The sequence below is a fragment of the Hyperoodon ampullatus genome (assembly GCF_949752795.1).
Source record: "Hyperoodon ampullatus genome assembly, chromosome: 4".
Lineage (NCBI taxonomy): Eukaryota > Metazoa > Chordata > Mammalia > Artiodactyla > Ziphiidae > Hyperoodon > Hyperoodon ampullatus.
In genome coordinates this window covers 47,604,918-47,631,469 of record NC_136917.1, presented here as the reverse complement: position 1 = coordinate 47,631,469, position 26,552 = coordinate 47,604,918, and the positions used below count along the sequence as shown (strand labels likewise).

The following is a 26,552-nucleotide window of genomic DNA, read 5'->3' as shown; positions in this document are numbered from 1 at the left end:
ACTCTTCACACAGGAAATGTCAGTAGAATCAGCACCACCCTCCCAAGCCTCTCTCTGAAAGTTCTGGAAAGTGTCCTAGTCTCACTTCTAAGGGTAGAGAGGTGCAGAGGCCAAGAGTCTAAGTGTAGCCGGTCACACCAGCCATGCCCTGCCAGATGCCTTCCCCACTCCCAGACAGCCGGGGCCTGGCATGGACAGATGTCAGCTGGAGTCACTGGGCAGGGGATGGGGTGGGGTGTCTCACCTGGGCATCTTCCCGCGCCCGGTCCCGATCTTCTCCTCCCTCCTCACGGTTCCCCTGCAGCAGGACCAGTAAGAAAGTTCAGCCTCCAAACATCCACCCTCTCTGTCCCTCAGTAGCCACAGGACTTTGCTCAGCCACTCACCTCTCTGAACTCTCTCCCTCATGTGTAACATGGGGACAGTAAACCTGCCTTCATAAGGTAGGCAGTCATGAGCATTAACACAAACATTGGGAAGACACTTAGCCCAATGCCTGACTCAGACACACTGGGCTTGCCATAACTGTGCATCAGGGCCTGGCGCCTGGGTTGCAAGAATTCAAGAGATGGTAACAGAAGCTCTTGGATGATGACACAGGGAAAGGTCACCTACGTGGCTTTGTCCTGTCAGCTGGGGGCCCAAAAAGCCAGGTTGAGGGCAATCAGGGAAGGCTGCCTGGAGAAGGGGGCACCAAGCCAGCTTTGAAAAGTGAACAATGGAGAAGGTATTGCACAAGTAGTAACTGCCTCAGTGGTTAAGACTCTGAGGAGGCAGCAGGGGAAGACATCCTCTCCTCATCAGGAGTGGACTCCTAACTCCCTGCCCTTCCCTGCAGCAACCCTTCCCCCACTCCCAGGGCCCCAGAGGGCCAAGCTGGCCTGGGGCCGTGAATTCACACACCGTGGCCAGAGAGATGAGGATCCTCTTGAAATGGCCGGACGTGTCTGAGCTCAGAGCATCTTCCAGGGACCTGTGATAGTCTGAGACAGAGAAAGGAGGTGTGGGCACCTGCTGGCCAAGAAGGACATGGGATGGGGAAGGGGTCCTAGAAGGGCAGACTGAAGTCAGAGCACTGCTGGCGGGGTGGTGGAGATGAAGGAGTTTGTAGTTGGCTCTTGGGGGCATCCAGCTACCCTCCTGTTGATTCTGACAGTGATGTGCCCATCGGTCCATCATCTCCCTCTGCTCCTGTTCCTGCTGAGGGCTCAGTGCCTCTCCTCTCTCCCATACAACGGCACCTCTGTCTTCACTCTCTTTCCTACCTTCGCTTCTGCATGGCAGTTGCTGGACCCAAAAGCACAGCTCTTATCATGTCACTTCCCTGCTCAAAGATTCTACCATTTTAAAGCTGCTCAGAAGAGAAAATGCTTAAAACGTTTTTGACTGACATGCAAGGTTCTTCAGGATAATATGGGATCATTTGTTAAAAATTTATTAAAAATTTCAAGACGGTGACAGCAAAGCATGTAACCAGGCACGGGGCTTTCTGAATGCGGGGCCCTGTGTGACTGCACAGGCCAAACGCCCATGAAGCCACCCTCTTTCTCCAGTGGCCTGGGTGCTCTCTCTCCCACTCCCAGCCAAACCCTCTTCTACCTCCAGGCCTCTGTCCTGCTGGGACTCCGTCTGGGGCACCCTTTCCCCAGACACAGGGCTGGGCACACCCAACGGGCTTATCAAAGCCTCGTGGCCTGAGAGGAGGGAGATGGGGCAGGGCTGTAGGGTGAGGCCAGGAGCTGGGGGACCTGCTCTCCCCGCCGCCACCTCCCAGCGGCACTGGCCCCAGGCCTCCCGCACTCACCCTCCTTATAGGCCTCATTGATGGCCCGGATTTCGGCGTTGGTCCGAGTGGCCAGGATTTCGATGAGAGCCTTTTCATCTGTGCCGGCTCCCTAGAAGGTCAAGGTAAAGAGGATCTGAACCACAGCCCTGACCCCTGTGCAGAGGCCCGAGGGGCCCAGGTCAAAGAGACCCCTGCTCCAAGAAACCACGCAGGAGGTCAACGCTCAGACCAAGCCTTCCCTAATTTTCTTTTTACCCTCAGATGTGGCCCCCAGACCAGACCTTGGCACGATCAAGGGACCACACTAGCTTGTAAAGATTTCCAGAACCTCCTATGAGAAGTGCTTTGGACCAAAAATTTTAAAAAGAAAAGAATATACAGGATATGGGGGGGGGTATAAAAATGCTTATATGCATATATATCTGAATATAAATATTTACATCTAAGTACATAAAAAGGACAGAGGACGTGCACCACAGTGTAACAGTGATTGTGGTCTCCGGGTGGGTGAGGGATCACAGATGATTTTTATTTTCTTCTTTTTTGCTCTGTGTATGTTTTCCCAAGCTTTCATGGTGAACACATATTTGTCAGAAGAAAAAAAAAAGTTCAGTGCTTTAAGGAAAACAACAAGCTACATTTGTTTACATTTGGATTTGATGAATGATACATGGACTGAGGCAGCTGAGGAACCCATTATTCTAAGGTCCCCACTTTGGGGGAGGGAAGGGAGGCAGACAAGACTGGTTGACTGTTGGATTCAAATATCTGTTAAACACCCATTATGTGCCAGTCACTGTGCAAGCTGCTGGGGCAACGGCTATAAAATAAGGTAAGACGTGTCTCTGTCCTGGGAGGTTACTGCCCAGTGGTCAACTGGTCTCTGGGTTCTCTGACCTGAAGGAAAGCTTCAACAGTCTCTATTAAAAGCTGGTGTGTGAGGAAGACAGCCTTATCCTCAGAGTGTTCTAAGATTCATGGTCTAGCCCCATCCTTCTCCTAATTCCATGTTTTTAAGTCATTCATTATTTTGTCCAGGAATTTTAAAACGACAATAATCTCAATTTGCTTTGCCCAGGGAATGTCTGTTCTCCTCTTAATCCTTAAGGAGCCGAAACTCTAGTGGTTTCATGTGGTTGTCAATCAGGCACTCGAATCAGACAGACTTGATCCGAATTCCAGCTCTGCTACTTCCTAGTGCTATGACTTTAACCAAGTAACTTAAGCTCTGAGCCTCAGCTTCCTCATCTGTAAAATGGGGACAAAAGAGAAGCCTTGCCTTGTGGGTTGATGAGACAGGGAACTGAGCTAAGACACTGAGCCCAGGATAGGTGTGGGAGGGGGTCTACCAAGGAGTTACACCCAACACACCTGGGCTTGGGAAGAGTGCCTGTGTCCCCCCGAGCACCCACAGAGACTGGACCCCACTCCCTTGGTGCCCACACCTTACCTCCATGGCTTTCTTCAACTGCTTGGCATCATAATGGGCTGGTGGCATCATGAGCCCCAGAATCAGCCTCGCCAGGTCTCCAGAGAGCTCAGACTTCAGGTCAGCCATCAAGTCCTGCAGAGGGCAGAGCCAAGGTCATGCCAACATCAGCACTTGCCCACATGTGACTTGGGACAGGAAGGAGACATGGAAGGAGGAAATGGGGGCTCCACGTGGATGCAGGGATCGTGGGAGCCTGTGTCTGTCTTGGCTGATGTTGGGTTCACTGTTTTGAGGAAGCCAAAGAGGGTGGGGGACAAAAACCAAGCTGGAGGAAGACCTGCTTGTTCTCCTTGGAGGCAGGAGACAGGGAAGGAAAGGGGGCAGTGCCATTTCCATCCTGGGGAAAATGGTCAGCCAAAACTAGATGCCACTAACACAACTCATATCCCTGATCGAAGCTGGATGCCACTAACACAACTCATATCCCTGATCGAAGCTCTAAGTGGAGCCAGTCACACACGTGTTGCTGACCACAAGGAACCCAGGGTGCAGTGGGAGGGAGAGGTGTGTGTGCAGGCAGCCCAAATCCAGTGCTGGCGACACTCCAAGAACACGTGGCCACAGGGGGTCCCACTGCCATGAAGACCCAGGTGCAGAGCTGGCTGTGACAGGCCGAGCTCCCTCCAAGGAGGAGCATGGAGGGGGTGCCCAGGGCCCAGGCTGAGGCCCTTACCCGGCCGAAGTGAGACTTGAAGGTCTGGCGGATCTGCTGCCGTTGGGCGTTGCTGCGGTGCGTGATGATGTCAATGATGGTGTCCTCATCAGTTCCTGAGTCCCCAAAGCCACAGTTCAGAGGAAGGCCTTGGCCCATCTCCCCCATCTCCCCCAGTGATGGGCCCCATCCACCTCTGTCAGGGTAGAGGCCAGGATAGGCAGTCTTATGCCCCCAAGTCCCTGCAGCAGCCTTGCTTCTGGCCCAAGCCACTAACTTCCCCTGGATTTCTTCTGCACTTCTTTCTGCTGTGTCACTAGTTGAGGAAAAAAAGACCCCGGGGAGAGCAGAGAGCACTGGGTTGAGAGCCAGGGCGTCTGAGTTCTAGTCCCAGCTCTGGCAATGGCTATCCCCTTGGACAAGTCCCCTCCCCTTCTGTTTCACGAAGAGCTGGACGGGTTACTAAGGGATCCTTCCAACCTGACAACCTAAGTCCTTTGGGGGACCCTGTGTCCTTTCTCTGTAACGCCCTGAAAGCTGGACCCCAAGTCCCTCTAACCACAGCAGGTTGACTCTGGAAGGCATCAGGGTACCATTTCCTGCCCCTCAGATCAATGCCATCAACCTCAGACCTGGCACAGGACTCTGTCTTTATTTATTTATTTATTTATTTATTAAATTTTTAAGGACTCTATCTTTCAAGAACATTTTTACCCCTGTCATCTTACAGTCTTAGATATGCTTGGTAGATATTATTATTCCCATGAGACAAATGAAAATGAGGCCCAGAAGGTAAAAGACTTAGCCCAAGGTCCCCTGGGAGGTGCTGTTAGACAGGTGGGGGAGAAAGGGCAATGGAAGCCAAACCCAGATGCTCTGTCCCTGCTGGCCTTCCTGAGGACAGGCCACCCACCCACAGGTGGTTCTTCTCACCTAAGCCAAATGGAGGCCTGGATATGGGTAACCAGCAGGGGGTGTTCCCACGCCAGAACTGGCCTCTTGGGTTACAGGGTCTACGTCCCTTATTTTATGCATGGAGATACTGAGACCCCCAGGTGGGTTACAGGACTTGCCCAAAGTCACACAGTGAGTCAGCAGCAAAGCCAGAGCAAAAACCCAGCCTTATCACCTAGTACTTTTTTCTATACCAGGGCCTGGGAGCACCTTGGTCTCTGGGAATGTTCCTTACAAACGCCCTCACTCCCCTCCTCCCTAGACCGAGGGAGCTGGAGGCTCCAGGGTGATGGAGACTCAAAGCAAATAAAGTGCTCGTCATCCTGCAGACCCCAGTCTGAGGCCTCAGCTCATGCCCCTACCAGGCCCATTGCCAGACCTGCCACCCCTGCTGCTCCAGAGGCCAACCTGGTCCCTTTCACGTGCCCCTTACCAAGTCCCTTCATGGCTTTCCGCAGGGCTTTGGCATCTGCGTCAGGGTTAAAGTCACCAGCTGGGTGCACAGTTCCTTTCATCTGCAAGAAGCAGAAAGTGACTCAGCAGGTGCCTGGAGGCCCCCCGGGGGCCAGGCCAAGAGAGGAGCATGCGAGGGAGGGGAGGCTTTCCCCATGAGCCCCAAACCAAGCAGCTTGGGGGGAAAGAGGCGGGGGTGAAGGCACAGCAGACAGACCCCTGCCCTAGAGCTGAGAGAGGGAGGAGAGCGACAGACCCAGGCCTGGGAGCAGGTCAAGTGTTGTTAGGGGAAGAGAGGCTGGGCTCCTGCCCCAGGAGTCAGCTCTGGCCCAGCTGCACTGGAACCCAGTCCCTCGGAACCCTGCCCTGTTGCCAAGGTCTTCTTGCCTCTTAGAGAAACGCTCTCCCTGAAAAGGCAACTGAAATGTCCTGAAATACCAGAACAGAGCTGTCCAAATTTGTCACTCCTGAATGACCTTCATAATGTTTTATTTGTGTACGCCCTATGTTATTTCTTAATATTTTAACTTAATTCAGCTTCTTTTCTGTTTTATTTAAATGCATTCATTTTGAATTACATTTAAATATTCATAAAGGGCAAGGATTTTGGTCCATTTCGTTCTTTGATATACCCCCAGAGCCTGAAGCAGTGCCTGACACAGGGGTAAGCTCTCAAAAAAAATTTGCTCAATGAACTAATGAATGAAAATAATTTTATATCACTATCATGAATAGAAAGTTGGTGTCATGTGCCATAAACTGATAATAACCCATGAAAATAAATGTCATAAAAACAAAACACGGGCTTCCCTGGTGGCACAGTGGTTGAGAGTCCGCCTGCCGATGCAGGGGACACGGGTTTGTGCCCCGGTCTGGGAAGATCCCACATGCCGCGGAGCGGCTGGGCCCGTGAGCCATGGCTGCTGAGCCTGCGCGTCCGGAGCCTGTGCTCCGCAACGGGAGAGGCCACAACAGTGAGAGGCCCGCGTATAGCAAAAAAAAAAAAAAAAAAAAAATTTTCAAATACCACCAAATTTAACAAGACACCGTTGCTTGCCAAAAGTTGTGAACCTGAAGCTAGCTCTCTCAGCTCTTTGTGAAAAGGGGAAATTAGCGACTATGGCAAAGATGTGGCACCAAACTGAGACTCCTTCTTTGACATTAACAATAAGGTTGATGAAAGTGAAGTGGAGCAGCTTTCTCACTATGTGGAGTCAGTGTTATTTAATGCCATGGAGGGCCCCCTCCCCAGAAGAAAAACTCAATTCATTTCTCATATGACTTAACATCATCTGCAATGACAGCTCTTGCCTTATAATTTGGGAAATGCTGTCCTATAACATCAGAACACAAGAGCCCTTGGAGGGCATCCAGACTGCCATGTCTAACAGCCTCGTCTGAGAGATGGAGACAGAGAGAGGTGGGGACCCGCCAAAGGTAGCTAGCGAGTGAGTAATGGAGTCCTAGGTTCCAAATATTTTCGTAGGGGCCAAGTGCTACCAGTCCCTGGATGCGTTTGCCCTGAGTACTTCTGTGAAACCTTTCCTTCTTGCCCTGTGTGGACCCTGGGTCTGAGGATGGTCAGGATGACCAAGAATCCCCAGTGCACCCAGGGGTGCCCAGCTGTTCTCAGCTTTCATGCCTCCAAAACCCAACTGTTGGGCCCAGGATGGGATAGGCCCCGCTACTGAACCAACCAGGTCTCCATTTGGCAAGGTCTGTTAGTAGTTAGTTGGGCAGAACACCTCCCAGCATGTGAGAGGTGAACGCAGGAATCAGATGCCAACACCAGAGTGCCCACCCACCCATCCATCACTCCGCGGAGAACAGGAAGCTTCAAGACGCGAGACTCAACGTCTCGGGTTGGCCACCAGGGGGCAGCTGGGTGCCAACCAGAGCAGCAGGAAGGTGCGAGCAGAAAGTGGAAGCTGCGGTCAAGAGGTCAAGCAGGAGGGGGAGGGTCTGACCTCTACTCGGGCCACTGCACTAAGTTCCCACATCTGATAGGCCACCTGCGCTGCCTCCGGGAAGAACTTGCCGGCAGCACTGGAATGGAGGGTGTTAGGGAGAGGACAGGAGGGAAGGTCATCGTGGGCAACACACACGCAGACACACACACACACACACACACACACACACACACACACATGCACACACACTTCAAGTAAATCCATCTGGCTTTCCCTTCTCTGCAGCCTGGGCCTCACTCATTCACCACAGCCCTCTCTCCACTTCTGAGAACCCTCTACCCTCTCTTGCGACCACCCCCCACCACCATGCTGGCTCTGAGCAGCAGCCTTCCTGGCGCCAGGCCCCACGCAGGAGATGATTTCTCTAGTCCCTCAACCTCCCCTTTCCTCTTTATAATTTGAGTGACTTCTATCCAAGTCTCCCCTCTCAGACATGTCCATGACCAGCTTAGGGCCACGCCATCTCTACCTCTCCTTCTGCCAAGCACCCCGGTTTATTAGTTGCCAGGTAAGTATCTGCTGAACTGAATCAGCCCCTAAGGCACTTAACAAAGGTAAACAGGAGGCTCTCGTATTCCCTACTTAACTGGATCATTATAAGCCCCAGAGAAGGGAAATCAGAGTACCTGTAGTTCCTTTCCTAGCACCCAAATCTGGTCAAGTCATGCCCCAATTTAACGCCTCCAATGGCTGGCTCTCTGCTACCCTTAGGTGAGGTTCATGTGCCAGGAAGAGGCCCCAGACCCTCCCCACCTCTCAGCCTCATCTCTCCCCAGCATGCTACAAAAGTGCGACCTCAGTTACATAAATGAACCAGGCTGTGCCTTCTCCTCTCTAGGCCCTCTCTCCACCCCAAACACTCTCCCTCCAGGCCCTGTCTTCACCTCTCCACCTTCCTCCTTGCATCTCAGCCTCATTATCTCCAGGAGCCTCCCCGCCCTGTCTGGGATAGTGCACCCTCTGAGGGCTCTCAGAGGCTCGTATACTTCCCCATCATGTACGTACACCCTGGTCTGTGTGCTTTTCTAGTCCGGAGGCATCATCACTGTGCTTCCCCTCAATGCCTGCATATGGAGAGGACTTAATACAGAGATGCTGAATAAATAAGTAGTCAGAGCAGGCATCTGTATTTTTTCCATTTAACAGATGATGAAACCGAGAAGCACCTGTGAAGAAGGTAGCAGGGCCTAGACCCTCATATTCTGATTCCTGGTCCACACCCCCAGACTGATTTCCAAGTTCACAGGAGTAGATGTCTCCATGTATGGGAGACCACACTCATGTGCACATACATGGACATGCAGACTTTCACCTGTGTGGTGCTCTGACCTTCGGGGAATCCCCAAGCCCATCCAATCCATCATCCATCCATCCATCCATCCATCCATCCATCCATCCACCCATCTATCCAGATGAGGCCAAGAGAATCCTGACCAACCAAGCCTGAAGCCACACCCTCCAGCCCTCGGCCAGGAGGTCACTTACTCATCATCTCCCCCACACAGCTTCAGCAGAGTCTTCTTGTACTCGCCAGAGGTGTCATTCTGGGGAGAAAGACAGAGAAAGGTTACCTCTCACTCAGCCCTGGGATCCTCTCAGACAAGGAGGGGAGGTTCTCCCCCAAACAGGGGGAGGCTGACCACGTATTCACAGCAGCCCTGACTCTCCTCCTGTCTGGAGGTGGCTGAGACCAAAAAGTGGTGTACTGGTAAGTATTAACAACTGGCTCTCTGGGAAAAAAAGAAAAAAAAGCCCTGATTTGTAGCATTTGCCAATTTCCATTGTGTAAATACCTCCAATGGACAATTCCAAGCTACCGATATGCCTTTACTGAACGTGGAATTAAGAAGAGATGCCTTCCCCAGACAGCTGCCCTCAGCACACCCCTGCCACCAGATAATCCCCAGCCGCGCTCTCCCACATGAAACAGTCCATAAAATAGGGCTCCCTGAGCAAAAACATTGGGAGTGCCAAAACCAAACAAACAAATGTACATTTGATAGACACGGCATATTCTACATCCCTCTTGGAGCCTCATAATGGACATACTATAGTGAAGGCTGTGAGAAGTTCTGAGGTAAAGAAGCTGACTTATCTTTGCTTATTCTACTTTTTCCCAAACGTTTTCCATGGGACATTTTTGCACACAATGCTTATACAATTTCTATTTAGAAATACACTTTGGGGGGCTTCCCTGGTGGCACAGTGGTTGAGAATCCACCTGCCAATGCAGAGGACACGGGTTCGATCCCTGGTCCGGGAAGACCCCACATACCGCGGAGCAACTGAGCCCATGCGCCACAACTACTGAGCCTGCGCTCTAGGGCCCGTGAGCCACAACCACTGAAGCCCGCATGCCTAGAGCCCGTGCTCTGCAACAAGAGAAGCCACCACAATGAGAAGCCCAAGCACCGCAACGAAGAGGAGGCCCCGCTCACTGCAACTAGAGAAAGCCTGCGTGCAGTAACAAAGACCCAACGCAGCCAAAAATCAATAAATAAATTTATAAAGAAAAAAAAAGAAGCACACTTTGGGGAGCACAGCTTGAACTCAGAAAGCTTTATCCCACTCACCCGAAACAAGGAGAACCCAACCAGCTCTGCATCCGTCTCCTGTCTCCAGTCTCATGGGCTGGACAGCCCAGAGTCATCGCCTGGCCCAGGGCCAACAGGTCCCCAATAAACCCTCCTTTGTGTTCTTCAGTGCCTCCTGCTGCCTTCAGGAGGCTGACCTCTCACTGCCCTAGGGATGGAGTCCTCAACCTGGATTCAACTTCATGCTCTTCATGGCCCCGCCCTGCCTTCCTCTAAAGAGGTGCCTCATGTCTTACAAGCACCCTGGACACTTGCTCCTCTGTTGAGCTGCCTTAAATTCCCTGAAGGTGCCACAGGCTGAGGCTCCTGGAAACCCCATGAGATGCCCAGCTTTCCAGGACAGTGCCTTTTCCCTTGGGAGAGTTCCCCAGCCCTCTCTGTACCCCCATGAACGCCTCACCTTGATCATGCTGTACAGGGACTTTTCATATTTCGTCCGGAATATCTCCCGGATGTCGAGCATGTCCAGCTCACTGCGGGAGACCATGATGCGGATCAGGGTGTTGTCCCGAGTCCCCAGCCCCTGCAAGACAAGTGGGTTTGGTGGACGGGGAGTTGAGAGGGGGCTGGAGTGCTGACAGCCCCCAGCTCAACTGAAAATACAACTTTTTGAGATAAAATGTTAAAATTAAGAATGAAAGAAGCAAATTGCCAATCCCTCCAAAGCTCTCTGTGTGTCCCTCCTGCTTTTATCTCCTTCCTCCCCCCACCTCATGTTATTCCCACCCTCGATACCCTCATAATTTTACCTAACTTTGTAACTCTAAGCAATACGTGGTTTAGGTTTGCCCTTTTTTTTTTTTTTTTTTTTTTTCGGTACGCGGGCCTCTCACTGCTGTGGCCTCTCCCATTGCGGAGCACAGGCTCCGGACGTGCAGGCTCAGCGGCCATGGCTCACGGGCCCAGCCGCTCCGCGGCATGTGGGATCTTCCCGGACCACGGCACGAACCTGTGTCCCCTGCATCGGCAGGCGGACTCTCAACCACTGCGCCACCAGGGAAGCCCTAGGTTTGCACATTTTGGAACTCTGTAAATACACCACTATGCATTTATTTGTCCATGCTGCTCCTGATGGACACTGGGTTGTTTCTATTTCTTTCATAATATGGACAACACTGCTATGAACGTTCTTATGAACACATCATACAGGCAAACGTCTCTGCGGGGCCCAGCTGTCCAGCTCACTCTGGCGCTGGAAGACAGAGGATGGGCTACAGGCCACTTGTCCTTGTGGGATGGCCATGCAGGGACTTTGGGCCTATGGCCTCTGGCAACAAATGATTCATTCAGCCTGGTGCACTATGGAAATATCACCACTTTCTGTGTGTCATGTGTGTAAAGTCCTGGGAAGCACTATCCTCAGTACCCGGGTCTCAGGGATGAACATCACGAATCTTGGCAGAAAATGCTGAACTGTTTTTCACTTATTTACGTACATTGTATATAAACATTTTGTTTAATTGTATTTAAAAACCATGGGCTTCCGATTGGGATTGACATATACACACTACTATGTATAAAATAGATAACTAATAAGGACCTACTGTACAGCACAGGGAACTCTACTCAATACTCTGTAATGGCCTATATGGGAAAAGAATCTAAAAAAGAGCAGATGTATGTATAACTGATTCACTTTGCTGTACACCTGAAACTAACACAACATTGTAAATCAACTATACTCCAATAAAAATTAAAAAAAAAAAAAAAAAAAGCATGGGCTTCCAACCCAGCTGGCTAGCTGGATTGGGTGCAGGCTGTCACTGCACCCTCTGATCAATCATGAGGACAGGGCAGGTATTGGGTGGACAGGTGTGTGACCAGGCAGCACTCCAGGCTCTGGAGCTCACCTGGGACAAAGTGCCATCACGCTGTCCTGTGGTCAATGCCTTGAACACTCTCTTTGGCCAGTGGACCCCAAGGATTTGCCAGACTCCCAACAGTGCTGTGGAGGCGTGCAGAGCCCCCATCCCCCTACCTCATTCACATCAACCCCACCACGCACCTTCATGGCCTTGAAGAGCCTTTCAGAAAAATACTCTGGGGTGCTCCGGATGCACTTCACTGGGAAGAGGGAGGAAGAGGTAGTTATTCTGGCTGCCTCGGAAGGACAAAGGGGTGGCCCGAGCCCTTTTTTGTTTCCATTCCTTGGGGGTCACCAAGTTCAAGCCTGGGAAGAACCTGGTTCCTGATAAGCCACAGTCCTAGAGCACCCCAGACCCACCACTTTTATCACAAATCCAGGGGACAGAGAAATCAGAAAATGGGCCTGTTGTAATGTGGGGAGTGCACTGCAAGGACCCCCTTCCACTTTCTAGTCCTTCGGGGTTTCATAGGGAACTGGGTCAGGTGGGGAAGCATCTGGGATGGAGCTGGGAAAAGTAGTTCCTCAACAGAAAGGTACCAGCTGAACCTCTGGATCTTGCTGGCAGAGCGGGCTAGAACCTGACTACTTTAAATAGGGTTGGTGGGGGATAGCTCTGGGCAAGATGAGGGCTGGGCCATAGTTCTCCCCCAAGAAACACATACACACAACCTACCCCAGGCTCAGACATACTGACTCTTGAAATGTCTGGCTTGCAAACAGACAATCTGGTTTTCTCCTTCCCACCTCCATACCATACAATTCCCCTGTTCCTGGGTCAGAATCCCTGAATCCCTCAAAGGCCCCGGGAATGCAATGTCAGGACGTACCCACAGAAAGCATCAGCTTCTCAAAGTCCCCGGACAGCTCCCCTCGGATGCTGGCTTCGATCGGCTTCCCCGTGGTCTTCAGATACTCATCAAACACTGAGTCCGACAGAGAGAAAGGGGTGTCAAGAGTACCCCCGTAACACTGGAAGGAATGGGGACTTCAGAAGGGGAGGCATAGTGGCCAGGACCAGAGTGCCACCATGAAGGTAGGGCTGGCACCTAGGAAGGGGTCAGGGAGGTCGTGCACATCACCAGTCACCATGCAGCCTCGCTGCGTCTGCTGTGAGGGACCGTGTACACCTCCTGCTCCAACATGAAGACAGGACTGGTACTGAGATGGAGGGGCTGAACATCCTGTTAAGGCCTCTCACGAGGGCCTATACAAACCACCGTCTAATAAAATCAAGACTAGTGTTGGGGTTGTGGATGAGGCAGCTATCATGCTCCCTTAGCAGAAAAGGAAAAGAGAAAGGAAATCTTGGCATAACTCGATGGGGGCAGCTGTAGGTCTTCTCTGGAGCTTACCCAACCGAAGGTGCTGCTTGCTGCGATTTCCCAAAATGTAAATGAACTGGGCTTCATCTGTTCCCCATTTCAGTTCCCCTGCCTCGTACAGGTCCTGAAGAGGAAGAGGTGGGACTTAACTAAAAGAGGAAACCGCAGGAGACAGAACTCACCAGCCAAGCCACTCAGAACTGCTGCCAGATCCCTGAACATGCCAGTAATTGGTAGCCTCAGGACATCTGCATACACCTGTACAGCTCTCTCCCTTTCTTTCTGGGAAACGCCTACTCAAACCTCAGGGCCCAGATTAAATGTCCCATTTGTTCTCAAAGCACTTGCTGATGTCCCTAGGCAGAGTTCTTTTTCCTTCCCTCTCTCTTCTAGGCTTCCTGTTTCTTTATAGCTTTGATCCAGTGTATATTATAATATTTATATGCCTTGCTTCCCACCTTCTAGGCTTCCTGTTTCTTTATAGCTTTGATCCAGTGTATATTATAATATTTATATGCCTTGCTTCCCACTATGACACGGGCTCCTCAAGAACAGGAATTATGTCTTACATTCTCTGTATCTACTGCTGCAGTGTTACTGGCACATAGTGGGGGCTCAAAACACCTGGAATGTATGGTATATCCACAGGGAAGGTGTTTGTGTGATTAATATATGCCTGTCTCCCCAGTACTGTCTGACTTTGTTCATTTAGGATTCCCCAGTGCTTGGCAGAATGCCTGGCACATAGTAAGTGTTAAATAAATATTAATTAACTGAATGAATAAATGAACAAATGATGAAAAGCTCCAAAATACATCTCACCAACTTTACGTACTGTGTACCTTTGAAAGCTAACTTCAGTCCTTTCTTCAACAAAGCGCTGTATAAATGATGGCTGTGAGTCAGTTATTTCTGGTATCTGATGCAAATTACTTTGCCTCCAGCCCTTCCCTGGATGCCCAACCTCTCCCCTCTCTCAGGGCTGCCTCGCTGTGCCCGGGGACATCCACTGGTGCTGATTTACCTGGACGTCCTGCTGCACCAGGTCCTCGCTCACTACGTCATCCTCCTCCCTGGTTCCCTGGGCAGAAAGACAAGGAGCACGTGGTTCAAATACCAGAGCCAGGACAAAGCCTGGGTGCCAGTGGTGGAGACAGGGAGGACTGGGAAAACCGTGGTGGTCCAGAGTGTCCAGGAGAAGAGACTGACAGCAGCCACTGGATCAAGACCACAGCAGCTGGGAATTCCCTGGTGGTCCAGTGGTTATGATCCGAGCTCTTGCTGCTGAGGGCCTGGGTTCAATCCCTGGTCGAGGAACTAAAATCCCACACACCATGCAGTGCAGCCAAAAAAAAAAAAAAGAAAAAGAAAAAAAAAGACCACAGCATCTATTTTGCAGCAAATCATAGGGCCCCTCCCACTGGCTTCTCCCTCATCCTTGGAGCTTGGACCAAACAGGGGAGTCCTGAGAATTCCCAAGGTCTTCCTAGATGCCTCCACCCCAGAGGAAGCCTTGTACTCAGAATACCTCTGAGGATAGGACTCCTGCCACAAGTCCTGGCATGGCCCACGAGGCCATCCAACATCACAGGGGTCAAAAGTCTGCGCAGTGGTTGAGAGTCCGCCTGCCGATGCAGGGGACACGGGTTCGTGCTCCGGTCCAGGAAGATCCCACATGCCGCGGAGCGGCTGGGCCCGTGAGCCATGGCCGTTGAGCCTGCGCGTCCGGAGCCTGTGCTCCGCAATGGGAGAGGCCACAACAGTGAGAGGCCCGCATACCGCAAAAAAAAAAAAAAAAAAAAAAAAAAAAAGAAAAAAAAAAGTCTGCATATTTGCATTCTGTTAGGGGCTCCCATATCTTAACCCAAGGAATTCACCAATGAGGATTTGAGACTGGGGGCCTGAGATCTGAGCTCACAAGCTGTGAAGGCACTAAATCCTATTTGTGTTCCTGTCACTCCACCCACGCCCTATGCCCCATCAGACAGAGGGGGATGCTCATAGGGGCCAGGGGCCAGCCATACTGGGCTCCTAGTTATGTGGGCAGAGGTCAAGCCTATGCTTATCTCCTGTTCCCCCTGAACTGTGCATTTCAGGATCTCAAACCCCCTGGTTCTCTTTGGGAGTGAGCCTAAGGAGACAGAGCCAGTACGCTTACAATCCGTGCTATGTAACCGCCTGCTAGATGTTAGATATTGAGGAGGCCACATCCTTGACTCCAAGATACAGGCTGGCACGCTCCTGTCTGGAACACGCACTTTGAAAATGGGGGCAAAGGCCATGCTTTCCCACTCTTGAAGATCATCTCCTGATAATTCTGCAGCTGCTTAATACAGAATGAGGATAGTTATGGTAACAAGAGGAAGAGAACTGGGAGCAGCTGCTGTAAAATGGGGGGAGGGAGGGCAATGAAAGAAACGAAGAGGTGGCTTTATATATAAACCTTCCTAAAAGTTTGGTCCTTGGAGCTGGACTTGAGATACCTCAATGCCTGTTCCCAAGGGGCTGGGCAGGGAGAGGAGAAGCAGAAGGGTGGGATGTGTACTCCAGCCACTGAAGTCGTGCGGAATGCAGGCCTGCTGTTGCCAGAGCTTTCGATTATTCAAAAGAATCCAGAGATCTGATTTTGGACCAAAATCTCCCTAGTTTTAAATGTTAGCAACTAACTCAAAGTGTTTTTAAAAAAAAAAAGTATGTGGGGGGAAATGAACAAAGGAGGAAACCCAACTTGGGCAGGCAGAACTCAGCCATGGACACCAGTGTGCAGCATCTTTATGCTCTTTTTTATGTCATCGTGGGTGGGAGGGAGAAGCAGGGCTTGGCTATGGGGGAGTGCCACGCAGGCAGCTCCAGAGATGCTATGCCCCCGCTGGCGCCCCTGCTGGTGAGCTCAGGTAGGTGCAGTGGCTGGGGAAGCCATGGCAGGAGCGAGGCTGGAGAGGAGGCGGAAGGGGTATGTGTGGAGAGAGGAAGGAGGACACAGGAGCACAAGAGAGACAGGGTATGTGAAAAGAAATGCAGGTCACCTGCTTGTGCAAGCCACGGGGGACAGAATAGACCCTGGACGCTCAGATTCCACACCCAGCTGAACCAGAGAGCAACCATCTCAAGTTTGAGGATAAGATGGGCAGAGGTTGGGGGGGAGGCCACAAAACACCAAGGAGGACTCTACATGTGAAGAACCACCAAGGAGGCCCTCATGGGCCACCCTGTTTGGGAAAACAGGGAGAAGGTGCTCACAGCCCCCTGCACCCTGGCAGAGAGCTCGGGGAGGGCCCCAAGGTGGACCAACCTGCAGCAGGACCACAAGCATCTTCTGGAAGTGACCAGAGGTGTCCCCAATGATGTCAGCCTCCAGGTCTCGCTCGTAGGCTGCGGGGAAGGAACACAAGCTCTAGTCCCATCCCCAGGACACCCCAGGAAACCAGGATAAAAGTCCCTGCTGCCCCTAAAATGATCAGGTATTTGTTACAAATTCCCAAACCTAGTCCCAAACCCAGACAGCCATAGCCAAGACCCAGGGTGTATTTTCACAGTTCTCTGTACTGACCCATGATGTGATGACATGGAATCTGCCCAAGTGTCTCTATCCCCACCTGTGCTGTCCTACCCCAGACACCATCGTCGCTCACCTGGAGAGTGGCTACAGCCTTCTGACTGTTCTCTCTGCTTCTCCAATCCACAGCAACATGGGTGACTGTCTTAAAGCCCACATTCATCATGGGTGCCTCTGTTTCCCACTGGGCTTGGAATAAACATTGTCTCTCTCTCTTGGCCTACATGGCCCTGTGTAATCCTGTCCTGCCCTCTACTGCTCTAGCCTCGCACTGGATACCAGGCTTATTCTGCTCGAGGGCCTTTGGTCTTGCCATCCCCTCTCCTGGGTCTTCTTCCCCACTCTGTGTACAACTGGATCCTTCTCATTTCCTCCCAAGACAGGCTTCCCTGACCACCTGTCTGAAGCACGTCCTCCCCAGTTAAAGTCGGATGCTTGTTCTCTGTTTGTTTCTTTCATAACACTTCACCACCACAAGTCATCATCATGTTTATTTGTTTACCTGTTTATGATCTGTATCCCTCATTACCTCGTTAATCTATAAGTTCTCAGGCAGGAACTATACGGATGCCCACCGCCATATCCTGAGAACCTCCTAGCACACTGCCCAGCACAGAGCAGGTACTTATTGGATGGATGGACAGAACAGAGGGAAGGAGGAAAAAAAGGTGAATGGGTGGAGTCTTAGGGTCCCTACTCTTGTGATCACCTTCATTACACATCTGAAAAACCCTGCATGGCCCCTCCTGCTCTTCTCACCATCTTTGTACGCTGCCACCAGCTGGTGGATCTGCTCGTTGGTCCGCGAAGCCAAGATCTCAATGAGGCACTTCTCATCGGTACCAACGCCCTGGGAGAAGGGAAGGGGCATGTGAGTCAAGGGTTGGGATGGGAGGCCACCGGCCCCGAGGTGGGAACCTGGGGTGGTCAGAGCAAAGAAACCCGCAGCACTCAGGGTGCCCCTAACACAGCTCTTAGGCACCAAGCTGGAGCTGCAGCCCTGAGACAGGGGTTCTAGTGCCACCTCTGCCTGCAGCTTGCTTTGTGATTGCTCATTAAAACAACTTTATCTTTCTGCACCTCTCTTTTCTCATCTATAAAATGGAGATGATACGAGTTGCTCTACTGAACTCACAGGAAGAACGAGAAGGTGATAACCTCTTACATGGCTAAGTTTATTAGTTAGAAACAAATTCATGTTTACTAGCTCATCTGAGGCAAAGATCATAGCACTTTATAAACTGTAAAGTGCTAAGTACACTCGAGGGCATTTGGTCTCTCCCCGCTTGGTGGGGAGCGACTTTCTACCTCCACTAGCCTGGGCTGCCCCTCAGATCCTGAACACACCTCCTCAGCCGCTCCTACCCTTTCCTCTCCAGCCCACTCTGATCAACCAAATCCTCTCCAGGCTCTGGGCCCAGCTCGATCCTCTCATCTTCTGTGACGCCCTCTCCAGCCACCCCGAGCCCAGGGCCTGTCCTCATGACCTCCTTTAACATGCCCTTGGCCTTTGGGTGTTGGACACAATCTGTCTCCACTTCCCTGTGTCCTGCTTCCTCGGGACTGTAAGCTGCTGGGGTGGGCGTGTGGGCCAAGGGCCCCATTTCACAGGGTGGGCCTCACACCAACACCTGTCCCGCCTCTGTCCATCTGGAGGAGACCGTGGCGCCCCTCTGGGATAGGATTTGGGCAAGCTGCCTCCAAGCAGGGCACACACGCGGGGTGGGTGCAGGGCTCACTGAACGCTTGCTGGAGAGGTTGGAATCTCCCATTAACCACGCCCCCAACCCTCACACATGCGCAGACCCACGCTTCATACCGAGATGGCGTCTTTAATTTCTTTGGCATCGCTATAGGCAGGTGGCCTCATGAGACCCACAATCAGTCGTTCAAACTTCCCTGTCAGCTCGTACTTCAAGTCTGCAATGAGGTCCTGGTTGCGGGGCAGAGGGAGGAGGAGATAGAAGAGCAGTTATAATGATAAGGATTACATTTAATGAGCACTTACTCTGTACAGGCACTGGGCTAAGGAATCTCACTTAATCCTCATTGGTGAAGGTAAATACTATCATCAGCCTTCAGAAATGGGTTTAGAGACCTCAGGTAACCTGCCCAGAGGCACGCAGCTAGCAAAGGGCAGGATTCAAGTCCACAGCACTGTGCCTCTTCCCTGCCATTGCCTGTTTACTTGTTCACTGTGTGTCTCTCCCATCATCCGTGAGTCCGTAGGGTTAACACCCTCAGGTCTTATTCACCTGTGTAGCCCTAACCCCTAACACAGTGCCCAGCGTGAAGCAGGTGCTCTAGATGTTCCCATGGCTGGATGGTCCCTGCCTGAGAGAAGAAAAAAGGAGGGGACTTCCCTGGTGGTGCAGTGGTTAAGAATCCACCTGCGAACGCAGGGGACACGGGTTTGAGCCCTGGTCTGGGAAGATCCCACCTGCCACGGAGCAACTAAGCGCCACAACTACTGAGCCCACGCGCCCGCAACTACTGAAGCCCTTGCTCCGCAACAAGAAGCCACTGCAATGAGATGCCCACGCACCGCAATGAAGAGTAGCCCCCGCTCGCCACAACTAGAGAAAGCCCGCGTACAGCAACGAAGACCCAACGCAGCCAAAAAAAAAGAAAAAGAATAAAGGAGGGCAGAAGTGCCAGCACAGAGGCTGACCTAGAGTAAAATACTCAGAAAAGGCCCTGAACACACAGGTGAATGAAATCATTCACCCCCCCCATCCCACCCGCCCTCTGGTTGCCATGGTTACCTTGCCATAGAGGGACTTGTAGTTCTGGCAGATCTCCTGCCTCTGCCTGTTGCTCCGGGAAGTAATCAGCTCCAGTATGGCCTCCTTGTCACTGCCTAGAAGAGGGGAGGCACCCGTCACCCTACCCCAACCTGCCTCCAGGAAGCCCGCCAGGGTTGCTCCCTGCAAGTCCTCAGCAGCAGCCTTCTGCTCACGTGAGGCAGTGACGTTGGAGCGGGGAATCTATGGGGACCTGACAAGCCACCACTGAGAGAGATCCTAGCACATGCAGTATCTGAGCTCAGAGGGCCCGTGATCTAGCTCCTCATCATATGGATAAGGAAACTGAGGCCCAGAAAGGAGCAACAACTCACCCAAGGTCTCCCAATGAGCCTGGCTTAGAAAAACCTAGGTGTCCTAACGCCCAGGACAGGGTTCTTTCAGTGACAGGGAAAAGAAAAGAGAATAATAAGCAGCAAATTCAGGGTAGTGCTTACCCCCAAGAGAAAAGACAGAGTGATGCTAGCAGGAGGGGGACCTACCATGGAGGTTTCAACTATATGAGGAAGCAAGTGCTATTTCTCAAGTTGGGTGGCAGGTCTATGGGTAAAGTTTCTCCTACTCTTTAGATCTTTTTATTCAAATAGTTCATTATAAAATTATAATAATAAAAAGAGGAGACCAAAGAATGACCAAGTACATCTCACCATCCCACCCCACCGCCCACCAAAAGGGCTACCCTCAAGCCCAGTTGAATCCCGCTTCTCTTCCTGAGGGTCCCACTCCTGGTGGCCGAGCACCCACCGAAGCCCTTCATGGCATTGTACAGAGTCTCGGCATCCTGGCTGGGGTCAAAGTTGGGGAAGTCGTGAATGGAGCCCCGGTACTTGGCACCCTGTGGAGAGAAGAGCAGAGGGTGAGGTGCTGGCCCTGAACGGGGTTCCCAGCCCTGGTCACAGGATAAAGGTCCCCGCTGTCCCTAAAATGATCAGATATTTGTTACAAATCCCCAAACCCAGCCTCCATAATGGCCACGGCAAGACCCAGGGGTGTATTTTCACAGTTCTCTGAAGAGACCCAGGACACAGTGAGATGGAATCTGCCCACTTCTCTCTATCCCCACCTGCACTGTCCTACCCCGGACACCGTCGTTGCTCACCTGAAGCGTGGCTGAACTCCCTGCCCCTAAAATGGAGCGCTGGCTACAGAAAGCCCGGGCAAGGGTACGGAGGACTCTCCCTGTACCTCCTGCCACCGCCTGCCCCAAGGGTGGTGCCATTTCCCCACGGGAGGAGAGCTCAGCCAAGCCCCCGGCTCTGCATCACTTTCTCAGGACCCGGGAGAGATAAAAGCCAGACTGAGTGCAGGGGGTGGGAATGATTCCTGCAAAAGTAACCAGAGCCCCACATATGTCTATGGCACTTTACGGTGTACAAAGCCCTTTCACCTCCATGAGTGTGATTTTTTTAGTGTCTTGTAGAAGCACTTAAGATGATCTCTATCACAGAAACAAAGAAACCAAGCCCCACAAAGGGAAGCCACTTGCTGGGGTCACACAGAACCCACATCTCTCTCCAGTTCCCCTTTGCTCTCTAGCTCTAGAAACCTTGCAGCTGCCAGCTTCTGAGGGTGGGGTCCTGGCCCAGGTCGGGGGGCCCAGAGCCACCCTCAGAATCAACACCCAGATGAGGTGCTGCTCTTCTGGGCCCAGTAAACTGAGCCATGAACTGGCATCTGAGGACAAGCTGGCTGGGTCCTTGGGACAAAGGCGGGGAGAGGCAGTGCCAGAGAATCTTAGACATCGAAGCTGAATGCACAATGGGCTGGTTCACAGAGAAGTCAGATATGGGTCAGCCATGGGGCCCCGGAGAGCAGCGAGAGCTGGGGTAGCCGTGGATGCCAGAGCCCAGGGCACTAAGCACACAGTGCAGTGACAGGGCACTTAGCCTGTGCCAGGTCCGATGCGAAGGGCTGAAGATTTAGGGAGAAAGAAGACCTGAGCCTGAGTTTCATGAGCTTCTGACCCAATGGAGGAGAGAGACTAGAAATTAGCATAGAGCTCGTAATAAATACCCCATGACAGATGCAAAGCAACTTGGGAAAACAGTGGAGGGCAATTCCAGCTGCATGAGGGAACCAGGACAGGCTTCATGGGAGGGGCAGGGTGGCTCGCATAACTGTGCCTAGAGAGTAAGAAGTGCACGGCAGCAAATGAGCCTCCGACCACCTCCTGTGTCTCCCGGCACCTGCACTGCAGAGCCTGGCCTGGCATTTGAATGCTCTGTTGGTTTATGTCAGCCGCTGCTGGCTCCTCCAAGGTATGCATGCGCGGGTGCAGGGTTGCTATTTAAAGTTCTGGCAGGGAGGATGACCAGAAAGGGACACGGCCCTCTTCCCGCCACCCGTGAATCCCCTGCAACCTGATCACACCGCTGGGCAGAGAAAGAAAGAGTAACACACGCTAGATACCCAGACCAGAAAAGAGATACTCCCTTCAGAAAGCTCCACGCGTATCTGTCTCGCTCACTGATGTATTCCCAGCAGCTAGCTCAAGGCTTGCCACAACTAGGCACCATTTGTTTCCTAGGTGGATAGGTGTACGGGCGGATACAGGACTGTGAACATACCCTGAGCAATCAAAGAAGACTTCCTGGAGGGGAAGGCTAAGCTGAGCCCTAAAGGATGAGCAACAGCTGGCCCAAGGGGTGGGGGAGGGAAGGAAAAGGCTTCATACAGAGAAACAGCATGGCAGAGGCCTGGAGCCAAGAGCATACAAGAACAGTCAGGAAAGCAAGCCCAGATTCTTCAGGGCTCTTGCGGATGCCCAAAGTTGCCAAGATCGTGCGATTGTAAGTGGCCGGGAGGGAGGAGGAGAGAGGAAGGATGGAAGCGGAGCCCCCAGGAAGAAGGGAAGAGGTCCCAGCAGTAAGCTGACACCTTCTCTCCTGCTGCTGCTGCTCCCCCCTCTCTTCCCTCCTCACCCAGTGCAGTGGTTGAGGCAGCATTTGGGGCAGAGGCTGCAGCTGAAAGATGAAGCCATGCCATGCTGGAGGACAGGAAGTCTAACTGCTGACACAAACCCCCGATCAAAACGCTCCCTTAGGGCTGCCCTGGTGGCGCAGTGGTTAAGAGTCCGCCTGCCGATGCAGGGGACACGGGTTTGTGCCCCGGTCTGGGAGGATCCCACATGCCGCGGAGCGGCTGGGCCCGTGAGCCATGGCCGCTGAGCCTGCGCGTCCGGGGCCTGTGCTCCGCAACGGGAGAGGCCACAACAGTGACAGGCCCGCGTACCGCAAAAAAAAAAAAAAAAAAAAAAAAAATGCCAGGGGTCACCCTAGCAGCATTAGAGACACAGGGATAGTCCTTCAAATCACCCAGGTTTCCCATCATTGGTCATTCTCACACCAACCTGGTGAATTTGCATCTCCAAGTGCCACCTGCACAGCTGTCCGCACTTCTCCACCTCACCCTGACTGCCTGCCACCCCTCTGGCACACAGGTTCCTCGCCTCAGGTACCCGCGAGGGGAGGGGAGAGAAGAGGAGAAAGGACTTTCTACCCTGAAATATTCAGCAGGCCCCAGTGCCAGCTGGTGAGCAGCCTGCACCCCAGGCTCCACCCAGGCTGCTGCTAGAGCAGGTGTCCAGAGGCTGCTCGGGAACCTAAGCCACATGAGTCAGAGAGGTGGCTGCCCAGCCAGGACTCCACCTGAGAGCCGTCTTGAGCAGGCCTGACCCAGGCCTCCCCTCTGCAGCTCCTGGAGCTGCAGGCACCAACACCTGCTACTCTCGCCCTGTCCTCTAAGTGTTCTTATGCTCACCTTCACGTCAAACCCAGAACATCCCTGTGAAATGAAGGCCACAGAGCCATGCTTCTGGGTCTTTCTATGACACCACACTATTTCTTTATGACTTTGGGCCTCAGGGTCCCCCCTTCTGGAAGGAAAGAGGGAGAACTGGCACAGAGATCACAGTAAAAGTAACGGGGGGTGACCCGGACCAGAGAAAAGAGGGAGTGGCTTGCTCTGTGCCTCTGTGTGTGTGTACACGTGTGTGCACGCATGTGTGTTGGGAAGGGGTGCACTGGAGCAGAGTTGGGGTGCTAGTAATTGGGAGCATTAGACACAAACTTCAGCTCAGTGGAAGGAAGACCTTTCTCACTCTTCCCTAGCACAGGCAGTACCCGACTGATTCAACTTCCATTTTTCAAAAAGTGATACACTTTCAGTAGAAACTGTACTTTGAATTGTACTTTTTTTTTTTTTTTTTTGCGGTACACGGGCCTCTCACTGTTGTGGCCTCTCCCGTTGTGGAGCACAGGCTCCGGATGCGCAGGCTCAGCGGTCACAGCTCACGGGCCCAGCCGCTCTGCGGCATGTGGGATCCTCCCGGACCGGGGCACGAACCCGTGTCCCCTGCATTGGCAGGCGGACTCTCAACCACTGCGCCACCAGGGAAGCCCCTCGAATTGTACATTTTGATCTTTTCCTGGGCTTGCGATATGCTGTAGGGTCCTCTCTCACGATGCTGGGCAGAAGAGCAAGCCGCAGCTCCCCGTCAGCCACGCGACCACGAGGGTGGTCATCTAATACACCGACGGCTATTCTGTACCCAACCATTCTGGTTTTCACTTTAAGTACCGTCTTCAATACATTACATGAGACATTCAACACATTATTATGAAATAGGCTGTGCGTTAGATAATTTAGCCCAACAGTAGGCTCATATAAGAGCTCTGAGCACAGTTAAGGTAGGTGAGGCTAAGCTCTGATGTTCAGTGGCGTAGGTGGATTAAATGCATTTTCAACTCATGATGTTTTCAACTAACCATGGGTTTACTGGGAGGTAACCCCACTGCAGGTCAAGGAAGATCTGTATTGTCTTCAGCCCCCTTCTTCTTTCCCCCGACCCTTGCACTCCAAGCATCCAAATTGCTTTTACTGCCCTGCACACACTACGTTCTCTCCCCTCTGCCCCTCTGTTCCAGCACCCCCTCGACCTAAAGCACTCTCAGCTCCCTTGTTCTTCCTCAAGTAGCTCTCTCCAGGCAGCTTTTCCTATTTCCTCAACCTGCGTGCCCCCAGAGCTCCTTTACTGCTCCCACTAGAGCATTAGCACTGTGCATGGGGGCTCCAACTCATCCCATAGGATAAGGGACCCCCTAAGGCTCTGCCATCCTAGGACTCTTGCTTTTAGGATGTCTATGGCTGCTGGTCCATGGCGACAAGAAAGCACAGGTCAGCTAGGCAGACAGCAGGGTCTAGGAGCACTGGTCCAGGAGTCCAAAGATGTGTGATTTTGGTCCTGGCCACCCTGGTCTCCCAGGACCTGATCTGTCCACTTGGGTCATCCAGAACCCTGCAATTCGAATGCCTCTCAGGAAGTAACTCTGGGATGATTACTCATGGGAAATGGGTAGCAACAACAACTATGCCTTGGATCTTTGTCTATAACCACTAGCATTCTCTCCTGGTCAGAGAGGCCACTTGTGCAAAGTGTGCTCCTCAGAGGCCGACAGGGAGGCCAAGGCTAAGACTTTTTTGAGTACTGATCCTACATCATATAACACACTGTGCTCTTCAAAAATTGTGAATAGACATCCTTAAGGCCCTTGTTCACTGGGTGGCAAGTCATGAAGATGGGGACAAAGTTTAGTTATCACTGAGCTCAATCACCTCATAATGGAAACTGGGGCTGCAGAGAAGGTAAAGAACTCACCCAAGATCACACAGCTCGTGTATTATGTCTGTGGCCAATAGCTCTATGATTGACATGAGGGACCAAAGGGGCCAAGTCAGGGGTCCCTTTGTTTTATTCTCCCTTTCCAACCCCACTGTTGCAGTGACCACGTCTTTTTCTCTAAGGCCAGCCAACAGGGATCACTCTCAGGCAAACCATGGCCCAGAGCAACACCTAGCTCTGACCAAGGACGGAACCTAATCCTGGCCACACACAGGAGTAAAAGCTCTGATACAACTCAAATTCCACAGCCCAGCAAAGCGCTCAGACAGCATGAAAGACTGGTGTCTCCCAAGCCAGGGAAACTTAATCCCAAATGCATGTGACAGAGAGGACCCAAATCCACCTCTAGAGCAGAGAGGACCCTCTCTAATGCTTTTGCCTATCCAGTATCCGTCTCCCTTCCTGGGGGAACCACTCTTGGGCCAGGCAGTTCAGGTGGGACCAGCTCTGCTGCCTGGATCCAAGTTACCCAGGCCCAGCCAATGAAAACCAAACCCAAGACTTTCCCTGGAATCGTTCGGTATAAATTATGTTGTATCCTACACGCTGCCCAGGAAGCAGAATGGAAGCCTAGAGCTGCTGCTGATGGCTAGTATGAACAATTAAGGAAGAATGTGTCCAAGAATGAAGCCACCCAGAGGAGGCCCAGTTCACGGAGGCAGAATCCTGACAATATCACATGGGACCCTGGATCCAGCCAGACCTGAAGCCCTGGGCTTCTTAGTCATGTGAGCCAATACACCTTCTTTCAGATTAGGATGTTGTGTGTTGTCATTGGTCACTTGCATCTGAAAGAGCTGTGACTTATAATAGGAGCAAGCAAAGCCTGAGAACCTCTCCAGCTCCTTTGTAACTGAAGGTACCAGGGATCTGTGCTGCAGGCACAGTGACTCTAGGAGAAGCCCAGGCCCAGAGGAAGGATTATAGGAGGGGGAAGGCTCCTTACCTGTGCTAGTTTGGCCATGGTCTCGGGTTCTGCAACAGAAAACACTGTGGAGAAAAAAGAAATGCCATGAGATTCCTCTGCACTCTGATTCCCTCCATTCTTTCCCCTAAATTTCCTCAGCCTCATTCCTTTCAAGGGAGAGTGTGCTCCCGCTGCTGTTTTCCAGCTGCCTCCAGCCCTTCAGGTTAAATCACACCCAAAGACCCAGCTCAGGGCCAGGCACAGTTTTTGGAGGATAATGGATGGACTAGCCAGTGTCCAGATGCTCACAGCAGGATGGGAAAGACTCTCGGAACCAGGAGAATTTGAAAGAGGGAAAGGGCACGACCACTAACCAGCACAATTCCTCCAGGCCACGCAGGGCACTTTCCCAGATGCTGTCTCACTTAATCCTCACAGCAATCCTTCCTGGAGTCAAATTCCCCTTTTTCATAGAGGAGGAGACTGAGGATGGGGGTTCAGGGAGGTTAAATAAT

General features: G+C 52.1%; 1 protein-coding gene across 2 annotated transcripts in view; it reads right to left on the bottom strand.

Annotated features, from left to right (window-relative positions):
- Positions 1–26,094, bottom strand: part of ANXA6 (annexin A6) — a gene marked incomplete at its 5' end in the record, with an annotated part of 44,410 nt that extends 18,316 nt beyond the window's left edge. For both annotated transcript variants that reach the window (XM_079702201.1, XM_079702200.1), the window contains 19 exons: positions 245–298; positions 904–983; positions 1,805–1,895; positions 3,237–3,350; positions 3,952–4,046; positions 5,318–5,399; positions 7,305–7,383; positions 8,793–8,851; positions 10,302–10,424; positions 11,907–11,965; positions 12,596–12,691; positions 13,121–13,214; positions 14,115–14,171; positions 16,383–16,462; positions 17,406–17,496; positions 18,466–18,579; positions 19,412–19,502; positions 20,191–20,285; positions 26,077–26,094. In XM_079702201.1, the coding sequence (XP_079558327.1) occupies positions 245–298; positions 904–983; positions 1,805–1,895; positions 3,237–3,350; positions 3,952–4,046; positions 5,318–5,399; positions 7,305–7,383; positions 8,793–8,851; positions 10,302–10,424; positions 11,907–11,965; positions 12,596–12,691; positions 13,121–13,214; positions 14,115–14,171; positions 16,383–16,462; positions 17,406–17,496; positions 18,466–18,579; positions 19,412–19,502; positions 20,191–20,285; positions 26,077–26,094 (1,572 nt within the window). The remainder of the gene's footprint in view (positions 1–244; positions 299–903; positions 984–1,804; positions 1,896–3,236; positions 3,351–3,951; positions 4,047–5,317; positions 5,400–7,304; positions 7,384–8,792; positions 8,852–10,301; positions 10,425–11,906; positions 11,966–12,595; positions 12,692–13,120; positions 13,215–14,114; positions 14,172–16,382; positions 16,463–17,405; positions 17,497–18,465; positions 18,580–19,411; positions 19,503–20,190; positions 20,286–26,076) is intronic.
- Positions 26,095–26,552: the final 458 nt, after the last annotated feature.